The sequence below is a fragment of the Antrostomus carolinensis genome, unplaced genomic scaffold (genome assembly GCF_000700745.2).
Source record: "Antrostomus carolinensis isolate BGI_N321 unplaced genomic scaffold, ASM70074v2 scaffold15657, whole genome shotgun sequence".
Taxonomy (NCBI): Eukaryota; Metazoa; Chordata; class Aves; order Caprimulgiformes; family Caprimulgidae; genus Antrostomus; species Antrostomus carolinensis.
In genome coordinates, this window is record NW_010328278.1 from 4,126 (window position 1) to 25,563 (window position 21,438).

The following is a 21,438-nucleotide window of genomic DNA, read 5'->3' on the forward strand; positions in this document are numbered from 1 at the left end:
GAGGTCGCAGCAATTAAAACTAGTTGCAAAATACTGATTCTGAACAGTGACCACCAAAAAACATTCTCTCTATTCTTTTAAGAAAACATTATAAATCAAAACATTGTGAAATTAAAATTTTAATATGCAAAACTTAACATTTTAAATAATTCAAATAAGATCAACAGTATGAGCAGCAAACTACAAAGAACAGGGTGACAAAAAAAAATAAATATGTGGAACAAGAATGCACTACTGACATACATGGAATAAAAAGTTTCCCCTCACCACTCCTTTCCCTCCAAAAATACGTACCTGCTGAATGTGTCTACTAGTTCGTTTCTGAGGTTGGTAGACAAGCCAAGTATACAGGACTGGATCAACATTAATTGCTAATCCTTGTACACTGGACAAGAGGACTGCACCTATACACCGCAGAAAAGAAAAGAAAAGTAAACTATTTGCTAAAGAATCGCCATATAGGTATCCATTTTTCCTGGCACACAAAGCATATTTGATGCAGACTTTTGTTTGGATTGGAATTAAGTATATATTTATTTGAAATTCCAATCAAAAGTAATAATTAAAATGTAAACTTCAGTAACTCCTTGAAAGTGAGAAACTTGCTAGTTCTGCCAGTGCTATGGACATACACACAAAAATGCAGACAATGGCATTTTGATTTTGCTTATTACAATTTTTTGCCAAGAAAAATGCTTGTTTTCACAGAGTTGTGCGTGTAATTGAATACACACAACACCTTTCCTCAGATTTTCAGCCAACAATAACACTATGCAAGAAATGAGTCAAGAAGACCCTTGACAGAAAGAGAATATAATGCATGACTCCCCCCAGCCTCAATAAAGAAAAACGTGGTCTATGACAGTGGGTTCTTTTAATAAAGATAGGTCTACTTTACGTTAGTGTTCTGCTCAAAGCTGCTCAGGATTATAATTTTTCATGTAAATGTGGTTATGAATACTCTTTAGTGGACTAGTTAGGTAAAAATAAGGTAATTTTTTTAAACTCTGCGAGCATTGGCAGTCTCCATACCGTGAGCTCTGGGGATTTTAGCCTAAGTTTTACAATGTATCTTATTTTCTTTAAATTTCATTTTTGAAGTCTTAGGATTTCAAGATCAGGTTTTTATATCTGTATTTTCTTAAAGGTAAACATCTAGTTTTCTTATGCTTGTGAATAAAAATTTACATGTGAAACATCAAATCTCAAAATAAGGAAAAATTACTCTCTGTATCCAGAAATATTAGCATATACTTCAAGCCAAGCACACTAAAATCCAATTTATGAAACACTGTTTCCATTAAACCTGCATTAAAAATCTGATGATGCATTAATTCAGTGAGGCTTTTGTTTTAATAGTGCAGATAAAGTATCTGTTGCAGTAGAACTTTAATTATAAAGACCTCTAAAATTCAGAAGCAAATGGATTAATATAATACAAAGGTATTGTTTATACTGAAAAAGTGTGCAACTAATAATAGGCAGTTATATTTTCACAGAAGTTCTGCAATTTTACAACAAATAAATAAATGAAATAAATAATGAAATAAATTCACAATAGAAATCCTGGTTACTGGAAGGTCTCAACACCAAGTTACAGAGAATTACAGTAGTTCTATAATTCAAAGAATCGTAGTTCCTAAAGCAATATACACTGTGATATTTATTGTGTAGCATACAATACAATTATGCAGCAATCTGAATTTAATAATGAATTCAAATAAATTCAGAAAGTTTGACACACAATTCAATGTACTTTCCAAAAGCCAGCAAAAACAAATGCCTCAAAACACGCAACACGTCACCAAAACTGTAAACCGTAAAGTTTATTGTATATAACAAAATTTTAAAACCAGCTGAATTCCAAGTGGCAGAAGACCCACCAACCTGGGGCAACGCAAGGAAAGTCTGACGAGTATAATGGGAAAATGGCAGTCAAGAAATACACAAAGATAAATCATCTGCCTAGTACAGGCTTGAAGTTGGAACACACACTGTGAGGAACTCCTATACACAGACTTGCCTATGTGATCTGATGGTTTTAAATGTCAGTAATAAACCTTAGAAATAAATCTGCAATTTAAGGCAAAGCCGATGTTGAACATAAAGGGGTAATATGCAAGTAAGAAGAGCAGTGAATACGCCTTGCAGCAGGATCTGGAAGAGACTAGAAAAAAAGAAGCAGAAGGAAACAGAGAATCGATAAAATACATGCTACAATCATTAGCTTTTATAAGATATTTGGATGTCAAAATAAGAGAATCCTACATCTTTAAGAGATAGCGCCTGTTGTCAGCAATACTTAATGAAAGCTTCAATGTATATATGATATGACAAGTAGGAGTCAGAGACCTCCCAAAAAGTGACAAATAAAGTCAGCCTACAGCCAAAGTCAACAAAAAAAATCCCACATTTATAACAGACTCCTGAAAAGAAAAGAAAAAAAAAAAAGTGTTACTGTAGCACATGATGCTAGGTACTCAATGTAGTTTCTTGCTTCGTGCAAAAAATAAGCTAAAACTAAGAAGTTCAATACAATTAGGTCATGCTTTGAACTTTAGCAAAGTCACATGAGCATGATGCCATAAAACTTTAAATTAAGGTAGAACAGAGAGCAAAATAGTTTATTTTTCCAGTTGTCTTTTGTCATTGACAGCTTGTGTCTGGGAGAAAAAAAAATAGTACAAGTAGTCAGATAAGCAATTAAATTATTTGCCTTTCAATATGACTGTCAGGTAACTTTGGCCTACTACCAAGCCACCTCTGTCACACTGAATTACTGAAACTTACTGCCGTATTTGCTACTCAGCCACTATTTATGAAGAACAGTTTAATCACCTATGTAAAGTTGTTTTCTGTGTAACAGCTGTCTTCAAAATAAATAACTAGGTAGTCAAAGAAAAAAATTCTCAATTTGCCTTCCCCCCAGAAAAAAAGCCGTGTTTTCATGGCAGGAAATAAGAATCCCCCTCAGTTTTCAAGGAAGATCTCACTGATGTGAGGACCAAGCTGTAAGCTGACAGCAGACTCCTTACACATCTAAGAAAAAAAAAATTGCTATTTTCTCTCTGACAAAATGCAATGCTTGCGTTTCCTGGATTTCATTAAGACTTCTCCCCTCCCCTTCTCTCCTTTTAATTAAATTAACATTTCAGAAAAAAACAGACCTTAGTCCCATACCATACTAGGTTTCCTTTCCAGATCCTGGTTCTTGCCAGAGTTATCTATTACATCTATCTAGTAAATTATTTGAAAAATAAGAATCAAACCCAACAGCACATAACCTTTTAACATTTAAGAATTTCCTCAAAGTCATGGTGTCACCTGCCAGGCACAGTTTGGGCAAATAATTTCTTTCCTCTCCAACTGTTGTCTCTTTCCTGAAGGAACAAGCCAAGGGGAGGCTGCAGGCAGGCAGCAGAGGAGGATGAACAGGAGGCAGCAGAGCACAGCTGTGCTTGGCACTCTCATCCTGCGGACAAACTTCTTGACAAGCTTCCTTGGATGATGACAGCTGCAGCAACAGAATTCATCTTCCCAAGGGACCAGGGGGCTCACAGAGAATAACCTGTGGCCTCCTGCACTTGGGTTGGCTCTGCCATTACCTCCTCCCACCTTGAGTGCTGAGGAAAGGCTGCTGGAGGAGCAGAGAGCAGAGGGGTTGCCAACCTGGGGCTCTAGCCCTACCCTCTCCTTCAAAAGGGAAATTCAAGCATGTAATACGTGAGACAAAAAGAGAATACGGTGCACTTCTGGTGAGGCAGAAGAGGACACCTGGGGGATGCAGCTGCAGAGAAAAGAGGCCAGAGGTAAAGGCAGGAGAGGGGAAAAGAGGCAGTGTTGAGCAGCAGAGTGGTGGTGCTGAGAGATGCTCAACAGCAATGAAAAAATGGGAAAGGGCTTCAAATATCACAGAGACAGAAGAGAAGGATGAAGGCAGCAGAATAGTAGTGAAAGAGGAATGCAGAGGTGAATGAGTGCTTTGGAAAGGAAAAGGGAGGTGGTAACACTTGACAAAAACAGCTGTCTTTTTGGAGGTGTAAGAACCTTGTGAAAGAGTAAACTTTGCATTACTCAGTCACTCCCAATGTCTTGGTGAAAGAAAATTACTAGGAATAGCAGACAATAATAATTCATTCAAATTTACTAATTGAAACTCAATATTTAATATTTAACACAACAACAATAAAAAAAAAACAATACTATGATGCACCAGATATTGCGAAGCAGCCTTGCTATTTACATGCAAAAAAATGTATTTTATCTCTGCAACAGGAATGGATTATCCTGGTAGAATTCTTTCTAAATTCTGCTCTGTGTGTATGCAGTATCCAAACACATCTATATTGCTATTTCCAGTAAAAACATTCAGCAAAACATTTTAGATATTCCCCTATAAAATGAACTGAAAAACCTTTACTGGACACTGAAGTTTAAGTTACAGTTACACTTTCTATCTGGGAGGGATCACAAATATGAACAAAGGGAATGAGCAACAATAAAAACTAATTCTGACAAGTTTTGTTTATTTTTAGTAACTAAGTAACTAAAGAAAACATTACACCATCTTGCTATATAAACTGCACCATGAATTATTTTAGCGTTTTGCTCATGACTCCTAGATGTTTCAGGACATGTGAATGATAAGCACATGCTGATAGAGGTTGAGTTAGCATAATTAATTTAGTGTCCAATTACTTTAACAGAAAGAAGGAAAAAATCTTTTTACTTATTATCTTCCTGTTTTGAAGGGCATTTCCACTAAGGCATACTATAAAAATGCAGATCTGCATATTACACCCAAATGAAGAGTTCTTTTTTTATAAAAGTATATAGGTCATTAGTTCTTTCTGCTAGTTGACTCAGAACAGATGCATTGTAAATCACTAAATGTGGAAATCTCTGACTCTGTTTAATTTTAGCCTGGGAGTCAACTAAGGGGAAAAGAGTGCTCTTTACTACTCTGCTAACTGCCAAAATGGTTCACTTACCAACATTCCAAACAGGCTTTACCAATTAGCTATCCTATGGCATCACAGCCATTTTCAGTCACAACCCAAGCTGAAGAATGAGAGCTGAAGTAGGAGGTAGAGTTTGCAGTTACACCGCATAAAAATTAAACATGCAACTTTTTTGTCTACTTTGGAATATCAACAACAAGCCAATATGATTGTCTTACAAAATAATCAGCTCATCTAAGAGATAGAGTCCTGCATTTCATCCTGTGTTGCAGAGTCAGACAAGGGAAACAAATATTTCAATCTACAAAGTTTATGTGATAGTAAAAAATTATTTTTAATTATAGCAGCTACAGTAAGTTAATAAATGTTGTCTACCTACTGAAATACATGTCTGCATGTCTCCCAATTCAAGGTTGACTTCAATGATTATAGATGACCTTTCGTGTAAACATTATCCCAGTTTTCTCTCAGAAAAAAATCTCCAAGGCTACTGTACTTTTGTAGAGTTTTACATTCACCAAGTGCTTAAAACATCTCTAAGATCAGTTAGTTTAATTGTTTAGACCAATATTAGAATATTTAATTAAAACAGAAGTAGTGGGTTAACATTTTCCCATGAACTAAGGTGCTTTGGACTGTAATATCAAACACAGTTCCTTCATCCAACAGTTCTTTGCTCAAGCATACACGCACCACAATATTTTAACAGAATTCCTTTTTTTTTTTTTTAAAAAAAAAAAAAAGGCTTTTGATCTTTGGAAACATTCAGTAAGAATGGACTTCTACTGCTATCATGACCTTATAACTCTCCTTCCGAGGTCTACAGCACAAAAGCATTACGTGCTGAAACAAGCGAGGTCAGCAAAATTGTTTTTCATTTAAAAATAGAGAGTGAGTTAAAATAGAAAATATAAAATAAGAAAATATAAAAATATAAATATATAAAATATAAAAACAGAGAGTTAAGTTATTAAATCACATAGCAGGACCCAGAGACAGAAGTTATGTGCCACAGCTAAGTGCCTACTGTAACTAGTAGCAAAAATAAATGTAGAGGTGTGACTTGTGTTAACCATAACGCTAAATCACATGGGCTTAATTTCAATTGAATGTTCTGATAAGCCATTGGTAGGGTTAAGGAAAGAAACATTCTGTCTCTGTCAATATACATACACAAATAATCACAAATGCTGAATTATAGAATTATAACACAGAATGATATTCAAAGTCGTAACACAATGAGGCAAAACACAAAACTCCGGAATACACTAGTTAACACAAAGGGCTGTATTCAGGCATCATTTTTCTGAAGTACAAGGAGCCACATTTCTGCAAATCAATCTGAAGCAAGGTATATCAAATCAAGTCATAGAGAACAACCCTCAGATATTTGGTATCATCTCTGCCCTCTGATGTTAAGAATGGAATCGAGTCCATTTAGTATTTTCTCTTTCCTACTGAGGAAAAATGTTATGATGTACTGAGCTGCAAGTTTAATATGCTAATAATTTAATATGTTTTTTGAAAAAAAAAAAACCAAAACAACAAAGTATCTTGAAAGGCTGCTTTGTTTTCCAAAATTCATTTGAGCAAAACTGTAATTTCCTTTAGCGAACATGGTGATGTGGGTTCAGAGAAACAGTTTAATAGGCAAAAACAATTAAGAAATAGGAAATGTGTAGGCAGCTGTAGTATACAGAAATATCAGCTTTATTTGGATGATGACTGAATTGTCTCTATGAAAACATAACAGCAATATTCCTATACTGAGCTGCATAGCACCTCTTCCTTCATTTCTATGTTTTTAATGCAAAAACATCTAATTCAAGTGTGATTTCCTCATGTTCATTTTTAGGTCCTTTTCATATATTTAACTATCACACTTACTATTCTGTAAATATAAGAAGAATGAGGAGCTCTAAATTCAACTGACCAAAAGGACGATACAGATAGAAAGCAAGGGTATATTATAATTACCTCAACACCACATTGTCAGTGAGCGAATAAAATGTTAACGTTTTAGAAAACATTAAGTGTTTAGAACACTTGGTTTGTTTTATTAATTTAAATAAATGGGGATAAATACAACATTCAAGTTGCCCTGAGAGTTATGTTTCTACTCAAAAAACACAGGGTGGTCCAAACTGACTCCAAGCAGGGGCTGTTACTGGAGACAGTGCTATGCAAGGCAGTATTAAGAAACCAAGTTGTGCTTACAACTATCACTTCAGTTTACAAAGGTATCTACCAAAGTCTGGAGGAAAAAAAGACAAAGGGACCAAAGTCCCACTAGAAAGCTAACATTTGATGTTATAAATCTGATTGTAAATCTGACTCTAAGTCCTTAGACTGTGTTTATTATGAAACTTCTTGGATCAGATCTGCTCTGCCAGCACCATGATACTTTCACATATAAGAGTTAGCTCTCAGGCTGCCTCTGCATCTGATACCACCACAATTACATGTATGACAAAGATTACTTAGGCCTCTAACTAATGCTATAAACTACATTAACTTGATCACACCTGAGGAAGTTCTCAAAATGCTCAAGAAGGTTTAAGAATTTTAGCTTGTTTAGCTCTGTGACAAAAGAAGTCCAATACGTGTTGTAATGCCAAGGCTGCTCCTTTTCATTTTCCATGTGGAACAAGTACAACTCATAGTCAGTTACTCTTACGGATCAAGAGGAGACTGTACATTCCATTAAAGTAAAAAGTTCTCTGGTGCTCTGAAGAAACTATGAAGCAATTTTCCTAATTTTTTGCTTGCTCTACTTGGCTGAGACCTCCTTGATCTTATTTTAAATGTGGTGGCAGCTATTTTGCAGATTACAAGGACTTTTAGTCTCACTTGTAAAATGCAGTGTTTCCATTGAATGGTTTTCTGATGAACTACTGAAAACAGACATCTTCCCAAGCAGACTAAAAAAGAAAGTTTATATGGATATTTTTTATTAAACAATAATTTTGCTGATTCTGATATTTAATGGAATGATATTAGAAATAAAGAGGACTAGGGCAACAAATCTGTTCTTTCATTTGATCTCAGGAATCTAGTACTACATTTGGATCGTATTCTATTCTGCAACAAAAATGTGAACAAATTTCATTGTGAAATAAGAAGTACTATGGTTCAAACCTACTGTTCTCCTAATGAATCAACAGCATAAGGACAAAGCAGATTTAGTTACGTAGTCTACTGGAATTCCCTACAAAAATTCCACAAGGTGTTTCATCAAAGGCTTTTAAAGAAACTATACTACCTACAAGGGATAAGAGAGGAAGTTAAATTGATAAACATTTTTAGATTGGATAAATCATTTAGGAGAAAAGAAACAGCGACAGGAAAACATGGTAATATTTGCTATGGAAGAAGGTAGAGCACTGCAGGGACCTGTGCTGCCCAAGACATTCCAGGAGATTAATGTGGTGACCAACTCAGCTGAGCTATCCAGAGTAACCAAGAACACAGCTGACCAAAGAACTCCTAAAGTATCCCACATGATTCAATACACATAAGTATACGTTTCCCACTGGTATCACTGCTTTGTATCTTAACTTCACATGTCAAATGATAACTGAGCTGACTGCTTTGACTCAGAAAACAGGATTTTTGTTTACTCTAGAAAAGTGTTAGCTCAATGTTCAGTAGCAAGGAAGGAACAGACAATAAAACAGAAAATACCATCTATACTACTGCATAAATCCATAAATACACAGATACCGAGAACACTGTATGCAGCTCTGATCAGACAAAAGGGTCAGTTCTAAGCATTCAAACATGGATACTTCTGCTTCACAATACCATTTATTCAGTATTTGCGCTCCCTGATTCACTCTATGCTTCATGCCAAAAGCATTATACATTCTCCAAATCCCAGAGCAGAAAGCACAGAAATAAAAATGTATACACATGTGCATCTTGAATTTCACTTACTGGTTAAGTAATTTTCTTCTCTTCATTTTTAAATGAAGCAAATGGGTTCTGAGTAACTCCAGGTCCAAATCACCTGGATGTGGACCTCAGGGCAACAGCAGAACCTCTCTTCCAAATACAATATTATTTGTAGATTTTTATGATTGCATTGTTCTTGCTAAGTATGTATACAAATGTGTAAGTACCACCAGTAGCTGCACTTTACATACTGTTTACACAGACATTAATTGATGAAGATACTGGAGTCTTCAGATATGCAACAAACGAGTTCTAATCACTGTAGACAATCCTGCAGCACAGTTTGATTTAGAAAACCTCCAAATTCCACATAGAAACTGCTGCACAGAGAGCTTTAGCTGAAGGCCAAACAGCCATGGAGATGCAAGCCACTGAGAAAACATGTCTATGGACAAAGACCTCTTGCAAGTGTCTGGTTTTTGACAGAGTGATTGCTGAGTAAAATCTTGCTTAGAGAAGAGCTTAGTCCAAAAAAGTCTACCTGCACATGGGTATTCTCAAACCTCTTTGAGGGAATGCTGGCTATTAGGAAGACTGTTTTCTTGTATAGTGAAAACCTCAAACTGCCTATTTTACTAAATGAACTTTTTATTCATTGACAAACAACAGGACTGCAAGAACAGTGAGAGTCAAACAATTCTGCACCAATCAGATAATGGACTGAAACCAAAGCATCCTGATAGACAAATGACTAATCTTCGAGATCTAGAAGACAGTCTGAATATTCCAGCTGAAAGCTTGAATAACAGCAGGTTGAGGACCATATTCAACTTGGATAAGCAATCTATTGTGTGATCTTTCCTGCTACGAATGAGGATGTTTTCAATAAGGGATAGACAAGGCTGAAAAACTGTATGACCTATTGTGAGATGGTTTAGTGAAAGGCTGATCAGGGTGCAAAGTTACAGAATTCTAGGTAAATAGCTCATATGGAGCAAGAAAACACTGGAGAAACTGAGAGCAGAAGTCTCAAAGCTATCTTAAACAGGCTGGGTTTGAAAGGATTCATCATACAGAACCATTCCTAGGCTTGCACCCGTAAAGTTAGAGGTATGGCAGGAAGACATCAGTAAAGAAGCACATATTTACCATTGTCTTTAAAGGTCAGACTTCCTCTTCACTTCCTAACAAAGACATCTATACTGGATAATTCTCAGCCCAGAAAAATAGATAGGAAGATGATGTTAGTATTATCAGTATCTCATTCAGCTTAAAAAAGCAGAAAACAGCTGAGGTCTGCTCCAAGGCTCTGAAATCATGGGCAATAAATCTTTGCTGGAATACTTAATTTCACCCATGTCCCAGCAGGGAAGAGAGTACCACATGCCGTCACCTCACAATGTACAGAATAATATCAGTCATGATCCAAACAAATTACCCCTAACTAAGCTATAAGAATGCCTAAGAAGCTCTCTCAACAATTCCTCTACAAAAAAGAGCAGAATGAAGCTTTACTATATTCATTTTACAAACCATTATTTCCATGAATAATGGAGGCAGTTAACTGCATCGCAATATACGTAAGTACACTGGCATCAGGACTGCGTCCTCCATTTCTGTATGACCAGATTGGTAGAGTGCTACCACACCTTTTCTTCTATTGTGACACAACATTATAGGAAGATTGTGAACTAATGATATAGTTAAAACAAGCAATGCCTCAATATATCTCCTGCTAAGTTATTTTCAATATAATCTCCAGTTTGTTACTTTCATAATACAAGTTTTAAACTAAAACCAGCAAATGCTCTGAAAACTGCCAAGAAGTTTCTTAATACAGTTCAGCTTCTGTATTTATAAACACCTCACTATCATCTGTTCCCACTGGAACAGGTTGCCCAAAGAGGTTGTAGATGCCCCCTCCCTGGAAGTGTTTAAGACCAGGGTGGATGAGGCTTTGAGTAACCTGATCTAGTGTAAGGTGTCCCTGCTCATGGCAGGGGGGTTGGAACTAGATGATCTTTAAGGTCCCTTCCAACCCAAACCATTCTATGATTCTATGATTCTATGATCTGCCAAAACACTATTTTGCAATTTCTTACAGCAGTTTTCCCAGGGGAATTGCAACAGGATTCTTCCCCTATGGCAACGAGGCACCAAGGGAGCTATTTTCATTCCTTCTTTAGCAGTTGAACATTTATAGTTCTGACTATGGACACCAACTGGTCTTGCACTTAAGTTATAAAACTGAAATCTTTTCAACAGTAGATGCCTCATGTGCCTTCTCTTAAAAGTAATTTGAATAATATACAGCTGAGGTTTCCCTTTCCTTTTTTCTTAAACATTAAAGCTTCTCAGAGGCAACAGGCAACACAGAAGATTTCACATAATTTCTTAGGTGTTCAATTAAAAAAATACACCAAAAGACACAGAGGTTGAAGAGTAAGAAAAAAAAAAAATAGGAAGGCAAGTAAGCTTCACAGTAGAAATTCCACACAAGGTTATGCTTCTCTATAGCAGAAATGTAACGAGAGGAAGAATGGAAAACTATGTCTCTTCTAAACAGAAAATTCTAAATAATTCATATATTCTTTTATATTGCTTTAGAAGACTTTACACTCCACATCAGTGATTCAAGATTGCAATAAATAGCATATAAACGAGTTGCCAAACAATGAGCCAGAATAAAAATAGCCACAGTACGTTACACTGCCAAAGCTGTGACACTACAAGATAGGCAAAGTTACACAGGCAGTTCTACCCTAAACTTTTTTCTTTTTTTTAATTTTTTTCCTTTTTTTTTTTTTTTTATGTGCACTCCAACAGAAATTTGATACATAGGGCTCGAGCTGAAAGCAAAAGTTTTATTTAAAAAAAAAACCCAACAACTTTTAAAAATATGAAATTTGTACTGCTTGGTTATTAGTGGGAAATACATACAAGTTTTAGAAACTATGAACAGAAAATGGGCAGCTTTCTAATGGACAGTCAGTCCTGGTCCTTTTTGCAGCCGATGTCTGCATAGGCAATAATTTCAGAAGGAGTTTATATTTGTGAATGACAGTACACACACATTAAAAAAAAATTTCATTGAATCTGTACACAATTTATACAAACAAGGAAAATTATGTTTTAGAGGTAAGCTTAACAACATCATATTAAATTAATTCCAAATTTGAATTAAATTCTGCAAGTCCATTAAAGATAATTTGATTGAGCTTTACAGTACCATTTTGATAGACTTACACTGCCATAGTCATATAAAACAAAAAGCCTTCCTCAACTTATGAAACCTACATGTAAGAAAGGAGGGAAAACAGATAAGCATCTCCACATATGCTGAAATGGTTGTACCAAGAAACAAACAGGCACGGACTAAATGACATCTCAAATGTGGAAATAAGCCTATTCACACCTACAGGAGGGGAGTCAGCTTCAGGAAGTCTTGGGAATGTGCTGTAGTTTCAAGAGATTTTAGAAAGAAGATTTTAAATTAACTACATCACATACTGGAAGACTTTTTCAAGATATACAGTGTACTACTAACTGAAAAATTCCCACACAGCATAAATATCAAGGAAAAAAGCCCTGTTGCTGGATATTGTGAAATTGCCTAAAATTCTGATTGAATTTACATATCGACATATTGAATGCATATAGTGCAATCTGGACTCCTTGCCTTCAGTTTTGTCTGTTACTTGTCTAACTTGCATCTGGCATGCTAGTAAACTCAGCAGAATAAATAGCTTTCCTTTGTATAATCTTCTTGTAAATAAACACAAAACCTAGAAACAAACAATTACTCTATTAATCACAGATTCAGTCATCTCCATATGAAATTTAAAACTGTGTCTTTACTGATATCGATTTTATCCCCTTCTAGAATAGCTTCATATATTCATTCCTACAAAGAGGAACTGATACAACATGTCCCCTAATTATTTGGTACCTTCCTAAACTAGCATTTATGCTACTAGAAATGCACAGTAATTCAGACTCTATAGACAATGATGATGGTCACTATGAATGTTAAAGATGTAGATTAAAGAAGAATCTTAGCCAGGCAAGGGAAAGCCCATCACAGTTATTTTACAGAGATGAAGCAATTAAAGTTAAAAATGCCAGAAAAGAAAGGATCCAACACAAAGCACTAAGATGAATAATACTCGAGGAGACTGTTGAACATCCTGACTTAATTACTGAGGGCAGTTTTGAATATTTTTGAAGTATTTGTAAAAACTGAAATAATCTTCTAATTCATAGAGATAAAAGTTCCCAGGTAAATGTAACAAAAATTCTGAATTACTGAAATAACTTTTCTCAAATATATAATATAATATTATTTTTATATATAAAATGAATATTACCATGATCACCAATAGACAAATAAAAAAAAACATGTATTTACAGGTCATACAGAGGGCATAAAATCAAAGGATTAAGTTAAAGGTGATGTTTAAATTTTCATGGCATAGTACAGTATAAATTTCATAAAGTATTATTAAAAAAAAAAAAACAATGAAAGATAAGATTCACAGTATCCTTAAGGATATCCAAATTGCCAAACGAGTTTACTATAGAAGTTGCTTTACTCTTCTGCCTGAAAGCAAGCTGTGAGCAGCAAGCAGAAAAAGTAACTGTTAGCATTCACAACAGAAATTAATGCACAAAACTAGAAACAAAACCAAAGTTCGTGCAGTTCATTTCTACCTACAGTGAACAGGGAGATGGTTATTTAGTGTTTATGAGCTGTTTCAAAATTATTGCATCATTTAGTTAGTAGACAAGAACTAAGTTATTCTTCTCAATACCAGCATGTTTATGAACTCCAAATGTACAATTAAGGTCAGCTGTTAAGATAAATTATTCTAAAAATTCAGAAGAGCTAGGCATGATGCATCCAAAAAACCTGAAACACCTAATACAGTAAACTCACTTTCTTTTAGACTGAAATATGCATTCTTGAGTGGTATCAAGACTTATGATCACTATCTTCCCACTCACAGGGATCTACCAAGAACTTAGTAGAGACAGGTTTGCTAAATCTCATAATATATATGAATTATAAGAAATCTGTATTAGATTAACTATGCTTAATTCATATTAAAGCATTAGTTATACTATTATGTAAACACACCTATTTTCAAATTCCTTTTTCTAACCTCTTCCATCACTGCTAAACTTCTTTAAAATCCTGTAACAAGGTAACATTTAATTGATTATATATTTTAATTAATAAATTCAAAATGGTTTTTGGTTCAGTGTTTTAAATCACTTCCTAGCTAAACTGAGAGCAGGAATTTCACTTTCACTTTGGGCCTTGAGTGAATGTTTCTTTTCATTAAAAATATCAACAAATATTTTAATATTCATTAAAAATATCAACACTGTCTAGTTGGCTATTATTTAAAAAATATTATTATTATTATCATTATTATTATTATTGTTATTATAAAGCACAAACTTCTCCAATATGGGCACTGGAAAAAGTAAATTTCAAAAGTGCATCTCTTAACTAGTAGAAGTGCAGAAAGCTGCTGTCATACATTTAGGCCACAGTGGGAGTTTTTAAATATGTTGCCTTGAAAAACTGACTTTTAAGTGAAACCAGCTTTCATACTTTTACAGTGTCTTCTGAGAGAAAGGTTACAAATAAACAGAAACATGTAACCTTTAGTATTATTTTGGCAGTAAGCTGAACACTGCAGCTTTATGATTTTACAAACCTCATTTAAGATTTTTAGCAAAAAAAGTGCTAAGTAAACTGTATAAAACATCTGCATGAGCATTATAAGAACACTGAGTTTATTTACAAAGCAAATATTCCTGCAGATGGCTGACAATATATCATGGTGTCTTCAGAATACTAATTTTCTGAGCAGATCTTTTGGGAACGTGGTCCAAAAGAGTGGTATGTGCTCTTGCATCATATTTTACAGATCAGGAAAAACCGTACCTGCTACAAACTACTTAGATCAAGTTTTCGTGCATTTGTTAGTGCCCATATCAGACTATTAAAATTATAATAAAAAACAACTCAAATCAGTCAAAAACAGTAAGAAAATAATCAAAGAGAGTTCTATGCAATCAAACTTTAAAAGGAATGTTTACTTACAACCATGCTTTTGATACTCCATGCAATTTTAAATTTTCTGCTCAACACCACATGTTGTGGACCCTATATATGGTCCCTACCATTTAACCAGAGCACTATCTAAACAAATTGTTGGCTAATCCAGATATCTCAGAGCTGTATTTCTATGCTGGGGCTAGAGAGGTGTCAGTTCTAAAACCAAGAGGTGAACATAACAGCAAGCATACTATGTAATTTCTGTACCTGTAAAAGGAAAAAAGCAAGAGGATTTTACCACATCTTCATTTTCTTAATTTCAAGGGAAGTAATTCTGACCAGCTGCTTCTTCCCCAGCTCATTAACCTAACAGTCCTTTATTACGATTATAACACTGCATGTAGAAACCAGATTTCTGGAATAAAATACAGATGTTTATAAAGTCTTCTGCCTGTTTATAGCTTTATGTTTTGTGATACTAAGTGGATACTTGGCTTTTGAGTTAGGGTTTTTTTTTTTGGGGGGGGGGGGGTGTTTTGGGTTTGTTTTTTTTTTTAACTGATGAGAACATTTTAAAACTTTTAAAAGTGTATAATGTATAAGCATTTCAAGTATGCAGTTGTCATTCTAACAAAACTCCATCTTGGATCATGGACTGAGTAATTTTAAGGTTTCATTAAGTCACAAGTTTAAGAAAAAAACAGTTGTGATATACCTTTGACAAAAGGAGCAGTATCATACGTGCTATGTTTCAGTTGTTTCCTGCGCCTTACCACATCATTAATTTTATGTAGAATAAGCTTTATCTGATTTGTTAGAATTGCTGCATAGTTGGTTTCTCCTTATAGGTCAGTTTATACCAAGTCCAAAGGTTATTAAAATCACATAATTTTTCTGTAAATACTAATCTATGCTCAGCTATCTCCAGAGTCACAAGCTAAATGTTAAACAGTGTCTAACTGAAGAACATGACAAGATAACCCAAAATAACTGGTTTTACTTAGCTGTTTTCAGTCCAAGGCAAAAGCAGATGAATAGTTAATACGACTGTCGTAGAAGTTTTCAATTTCACATTCTTATTTTACAGATACACATAAAGAAAAGAATCTTTGTCTTTACTTAAAATTCAGAGAATTTGCCAGAAAATAATTTCATGTCATCAATAGCTAGGAATATCCAAGTTGTTTTTGCACAGTAACTAACTTGAGTACCTCCTAATTTAAGGAAAATAACTTCTACTCAGATCAATCTGGTTGTTAGTGGTATGCCTCAGAGAAAGAAACAGGAACGCTCACAACAGCAGTCTGCTACAGTTATGGACATATTGGAAGAAAATGATTTAATACAATCTGCTCTAAATTCTTGTACCTTCAGCTGGAAAGCTCCTGCATGGATTGCTATAAAAACAGCAAGGTACACTGAGTAAGCAAGCACCTTGTTGTGCTGCTTGCTGGTTAGAAGAGCATGTTTACATCAGTATCTGTCAAATCTCAAAAGAACTGACAGCAGCCTAAGTTGTTTCATCAAACGCACTACCCCTAGCACCCTTACCTACTCTTTGTAACTCAGATGATTATATGCTGAATTCCACATTAATCTTTTTCACACGACCACACAACTCGGAACACCTTCCTGCACAGCAGGAAATCTCTATCACAAGCTGTGTCAGGATTTTCTGTTTTAACAATTTGCAGCATGTGTACAAATTTACAAGAAATATTATTTAACAGCCTAAAGGATTTGTATTTTTTTAATATGATTGTCTAGTTCTCCTTGTTTGTCAATACACAGTTACACAAGAGCAGGGTAACAGATTTCAATAGATGTTTACTGGCTAGTTTTGATTAAAACAGGCTGAAACTGAATTTTACTATAACTCCCAGCCACTAAGATGTTCCGAATTTTAAATAAGTATAATAATGACTAAAAAAAGAAAAAGCTACAATACCTGTAATCCAATCATAGTAAGAGTGAAAGAAAACATGAAAATAGTATTTAAATGTAAATGATACTCAGTTGTGAGAAATACAATAAGCAAATGTGTCCAGTGTCAAAATTTAAGGTAAACATGGATGGCAAGTTTAACCTCAATAAAACTTTGACTTTTACATCTGTCCTAGGTCATGTATGCATAGGCTACAATCAGATCAGTATTCTTTAAATATAATATGTGATAATGTATGGAAGTTGTAAGTCTCCTGTCCCAGAAGTATGGTATAAAGCTAATACACCAGTTAAACCCAACCTGTTTTAAATATCTATTTTCTGTCAGACCACAACTTAATGAATACTAATTGTGCTTAAAAAAAAACAAGGCAAAAAAAGAGTTCTCGGATATGAAAGATGAGGTTTTTTAACATCAAAGAACCTACTGTGCACTTCTTTATTAGACATAACTTTTTAACTTAAGTGGAATAAAGCAAATTAATGAATAGATCATCTGTGGATCTAATCTGAATTTCTGTAGTTGTGCCCATATCTTATAATCTCCGGCTGTAGTGGTTAGTGAAGCAATTATAGACACTGAAAAAGACTGTATTTTATAGATGAGGTTTTGAACATCACCTATTTAATGTGAGCACATTTTAAACTGTGAAACATTACTATAAGGAGAACACCATGGGGGTAATCCATACAATATTTACAATTAAATAACCATTTACTGATAAAAATTCATAAATTAATTCAGTCTTTTTTTTATTCTATAGAAGAACAACTATTAACAGTTTCTTCCTCATATCAGAAAACCACTTAGCATTAATTCCTCTAATATATTCTACAGACTAAAAGGTATCACTACTACTGCAATACCTAGAAATGTTGAGATGTAGACATGCAGACTAATTCCTCCAGCCCTAGCAAAGACTCCTGTCACAACAAACCACCACATTCAGGAAACAGATGAGAATCCTCCACTGATGCTACTTGAAGAACAAATACACACACCTCCCAGCACCTCCCAGCAGAACTAGCCCATCCTCCCAGATGGTCGAGCTGTGGCCCCAACTCACAACCCCCAAGCCCTGTGCTGGGGCTGGTGCATACCAATTCTTCACATTCTTTCAGGTAAGTACTGGCAGCAATCTCATGCTAACAAATACATAACAGACACACCGCTTCTGAAGTGCCTACGGCAGATAACACCAAAACCAGCACTGCCTCCAGGTAGCTGGTTGAAGTGAAGCTACAGAAGTAACTTTCACAGTACATGCAAGGATTCTATCATACAAGATATCTCACTGGGAAAAAGGAAGTCATTTATTCTAGCCACAAACTTGATGGTACTCAAGCTTCAGTATAGCATAAATCAAATAATAAAGCTCAAATTTAATGTAAATCATTATTACATGAAAGTTTACTTTTCCTGTCACTACTGCCACATTCGGAATCAACCTACAGTTCTGAATATCTTCTAAGTATTTTCCACTAGTGCAAAATGTTTGTAAATGTTCTCCAGGCTGAAGATTCAAACGGTTTCTTGTGAACAAACTTTCCTCATCATTCTTTTATTATGAAGTGAGCATATAGTGTAAAATAATAAATTAGATTAACAATATTGAGAGAAGCTATAATCTCCCTTTACTGGGATATTATTTATTCACAGGCAATGCAATTTTCCAATGGAAGCATTGAGATGCCACACAGAAGTCAATTTTTCTACTGATCACCAGGAAACTGTGGATCCTAAATGTCAGCCCATGATTCATATCTTAGGTGTCTGAAGTAGAAATATGTGAGTCAAGTTTCCATAGAAAGAGGGAAGGGACAAGGGGAAGGAAAAAAAAACCCCACACCAAAACCCAGGAAGTGTATCTTCTGTCATTTTTTTTTTTTCAAGCTCACTTACTGGATCAAGAACAAAAAAGGTATTATCAGAGAATAAGTTATGAAAAAAAAAATCATCTTCCTCTATAGTCATCGTCTATCTCCCAGGCATGGACTAACAGTATGGCCCCCTAAAGAGACCCAGGAGTGCCCTCTGGTGATCCAGGTCAAATTTAGCTGTGTTACATGGGCAGAAAAATGGACCAGTGCCCTACAGAAGCTCCAGATATTTTAAAGTTACGTAAGAGACTTGCACAAGAATAAGGCAGGTTACCACAAGAACATGGTAGGTTAATATTATATAAACCAAATAAATGCAGTAGACTGGCATTATCTTTTGGTCCTTTGACATGTTTGGGAGAAGCAATGGAAAAAGGTAGCCATGTTGCTGGTATCAGTGGAAATCCAGTATTCAAAAGCCACCCAAAGTGTTAAAAACTATGGTGAGATCTACCGGGTTGGATTTCCAAAAGAAAAGCTTAAAAATATTTTTTTTAAGGCATAATTAATTTAGGTTCTTAATATACTCATATCATTACTCACATCTTATATCTTATTATCTCCAACTACGGTTACTCCCACTGAGTTCTAATCTTTCTTCTGTCCATTATGTTATGTGGCAACTTCCTTCTATTCACCTCATCATCTTTTGCAATTCTCATGTTATATTATTCCCAACACACCAAATATCTTTATTCTCATCAGCATCTTTCCTTATTTCTTCAAATGAAGCCCTTCAAGTACATTTAATGTTTTCACTTTTGACCCCTTAGCATACCACATGCTCTTATAGACATATCCCCCACCTACCCTTTTGGTTTTTTTTCTAAACTATGCTGAGTTTTCTGAACCTGTAATACAGTTTCTTTTTGAATGCACAATTTACTTTTACAATGTAGCAAATAATTTACTGTAATCTGATTTGAAACTCAGAATTTGGGTAACTCAAGCTTTATGACAATCATTATATATAGGTCTCATCTAGCCAATAATCTATAAGTTCCTAAGCCTGTATTATTTCTATTTGAAATTTAAGCAAAAATAATCAAGAAAGCAAATTTGCTGCCTTGCTTACATTTTTGGTGCTGTAAACCAAACCTGAAAATAGCCTTTTAAATATATTCTTCAGTTGAATAGATTTAACTGGAGCATAAATTAAAAGGAACACAAATACAGAAAGAAGTAAACTGGTATTTTGCTCCTTTTTCAAAAAAAGTTATGGTCATAGGACAAGAAACTTTTATATATTTTGGATTCTCACTTCATAGCAATTCACTGCAATGGTGTTGCAGAAGAATCAGTTAACTGAGATCATGTGGATCTCAAGTTCTTTCTCTTAAGGAAAATAACCCACAAGACGAGGAGCATGCCACTCAACTCCACTTCAACAGCTGTACTTCTATTCCACTCTGTCAGCTAATTTTTCTCTGAAGTAATTTTACTGCTATCTCCTGTGCAACTGGCTTTTGCATCTGCATTAAAATGGCATGGAAGAGCAGTAAATTCATTATCACTAAGCATGACTGTAATTCTTATCTGGCTACACAGCAGGTTTAGAAGTAAACATTCTTTTAACCTAATTTTTTCCTAAAATACTATTATCCTTGCTAATCCATATTGTATCTTAATTATCAATAGGCAAATAGGGACACGGATAATATGTTGCTGAGCTACTGTTTAATTTTCGACAGTTCAAAAAATGTTTCCATTCCTTTTCTGTTCATCACAGTCAAAAGCACATGCACTGTCAGGCACATGATTTGCTGATCTGTTCCACTTGCAGCACTGCCTGTTTGGAAGGCAAATTGCTACAAATTACAATAGAGAACAAACACTCTTGTTGCTAACACATAATCATGCAGAGCTTGCTATCCTTACAGTAAGAGGACATGCGTAATTTTTTTTCTTTTTGTCTTTATGTTATTTTGTGTTAGTTTAATTCCAATACTGCAAATAAAAGCCTGAATCTTAAGATAAACCTGAAAAGTAAATGAGTTACTGAAAAGATAACTTACTAGTATTTACAAAGATTTATTGTAGATATAGAAGTTGTTGTAAATGCCTATATATCCCTCATTCTTTCTACAGACAGCGAGCAAAGATTATCACCTATTTTCCAAGATGAACCAGCACTTCAGAGGCAAGATAATGCCTTTTCATTTGAAAAATTAGTTTATCAAATTACACACAGGATGAACACAAAATAAGGGATTCCATACAACTGAAGAGAATTAAACATTTCCTTGATACCAAACAGTGCAAAACATATTGCTATATGAGGCAAAAATTGTTGTTTGGTACCATTTTAATGGCCTCAAAATGCAAAAGAAAATAAAAAGGGTATTTTCAACAAAAAAAGTTATTATTGACTACATTTAATAGATTACAAATTGTTCTCTTTCTGTGCAGAACAAATTTAATGTTGCAAACGGTAACGTATATCAGCACGTTTAAAACAAACCAAGTTAAGCAAGCATATAAGTATAACACTGACTTTGTACTTGTAAACATCCTTTCCACACAGAGCCCTTTGGGACATTCAAAGAATTTACTGAATGAGCTACTTGGAATAAATAAAGAACACTCAACTTGGCCTGTAACACTTTAACTCATTTTTAAAAAAGTTTTAACTGTTCCCCTAGTTGCCTGCGAATGGCTATTTTAAAAAAATGCTGCTGTGGCAATAGT

The 21,438-nt window shown here is 34.8% G+C and overlaps 1 protein-coding gene across 1 annotated transcript in view; it reads right to left on the reverse strand.

Moving 5' to 3' along the window:
* Positions 1-294: 294 nt before the first annotated feature.
* LOC104528256 (vacuolar protein sorting-associated protein 13B-like) overlaps positions 295-21,438 on the reverse strand; it is a gene marked incomplete at both ends in the record, with an annotated part of 104,360 nt that continues 83,216 nt past the window's right edge. Inside the window, one exon of the mRNA XM_010172202.2 lies at positions 295-404. Within this exon, the coding sequence (XP_010170504.2) occupies positions 295-404 (110 nt within the window). The remainder of the gene's footprint in view (positions 405-21,438) is intronic.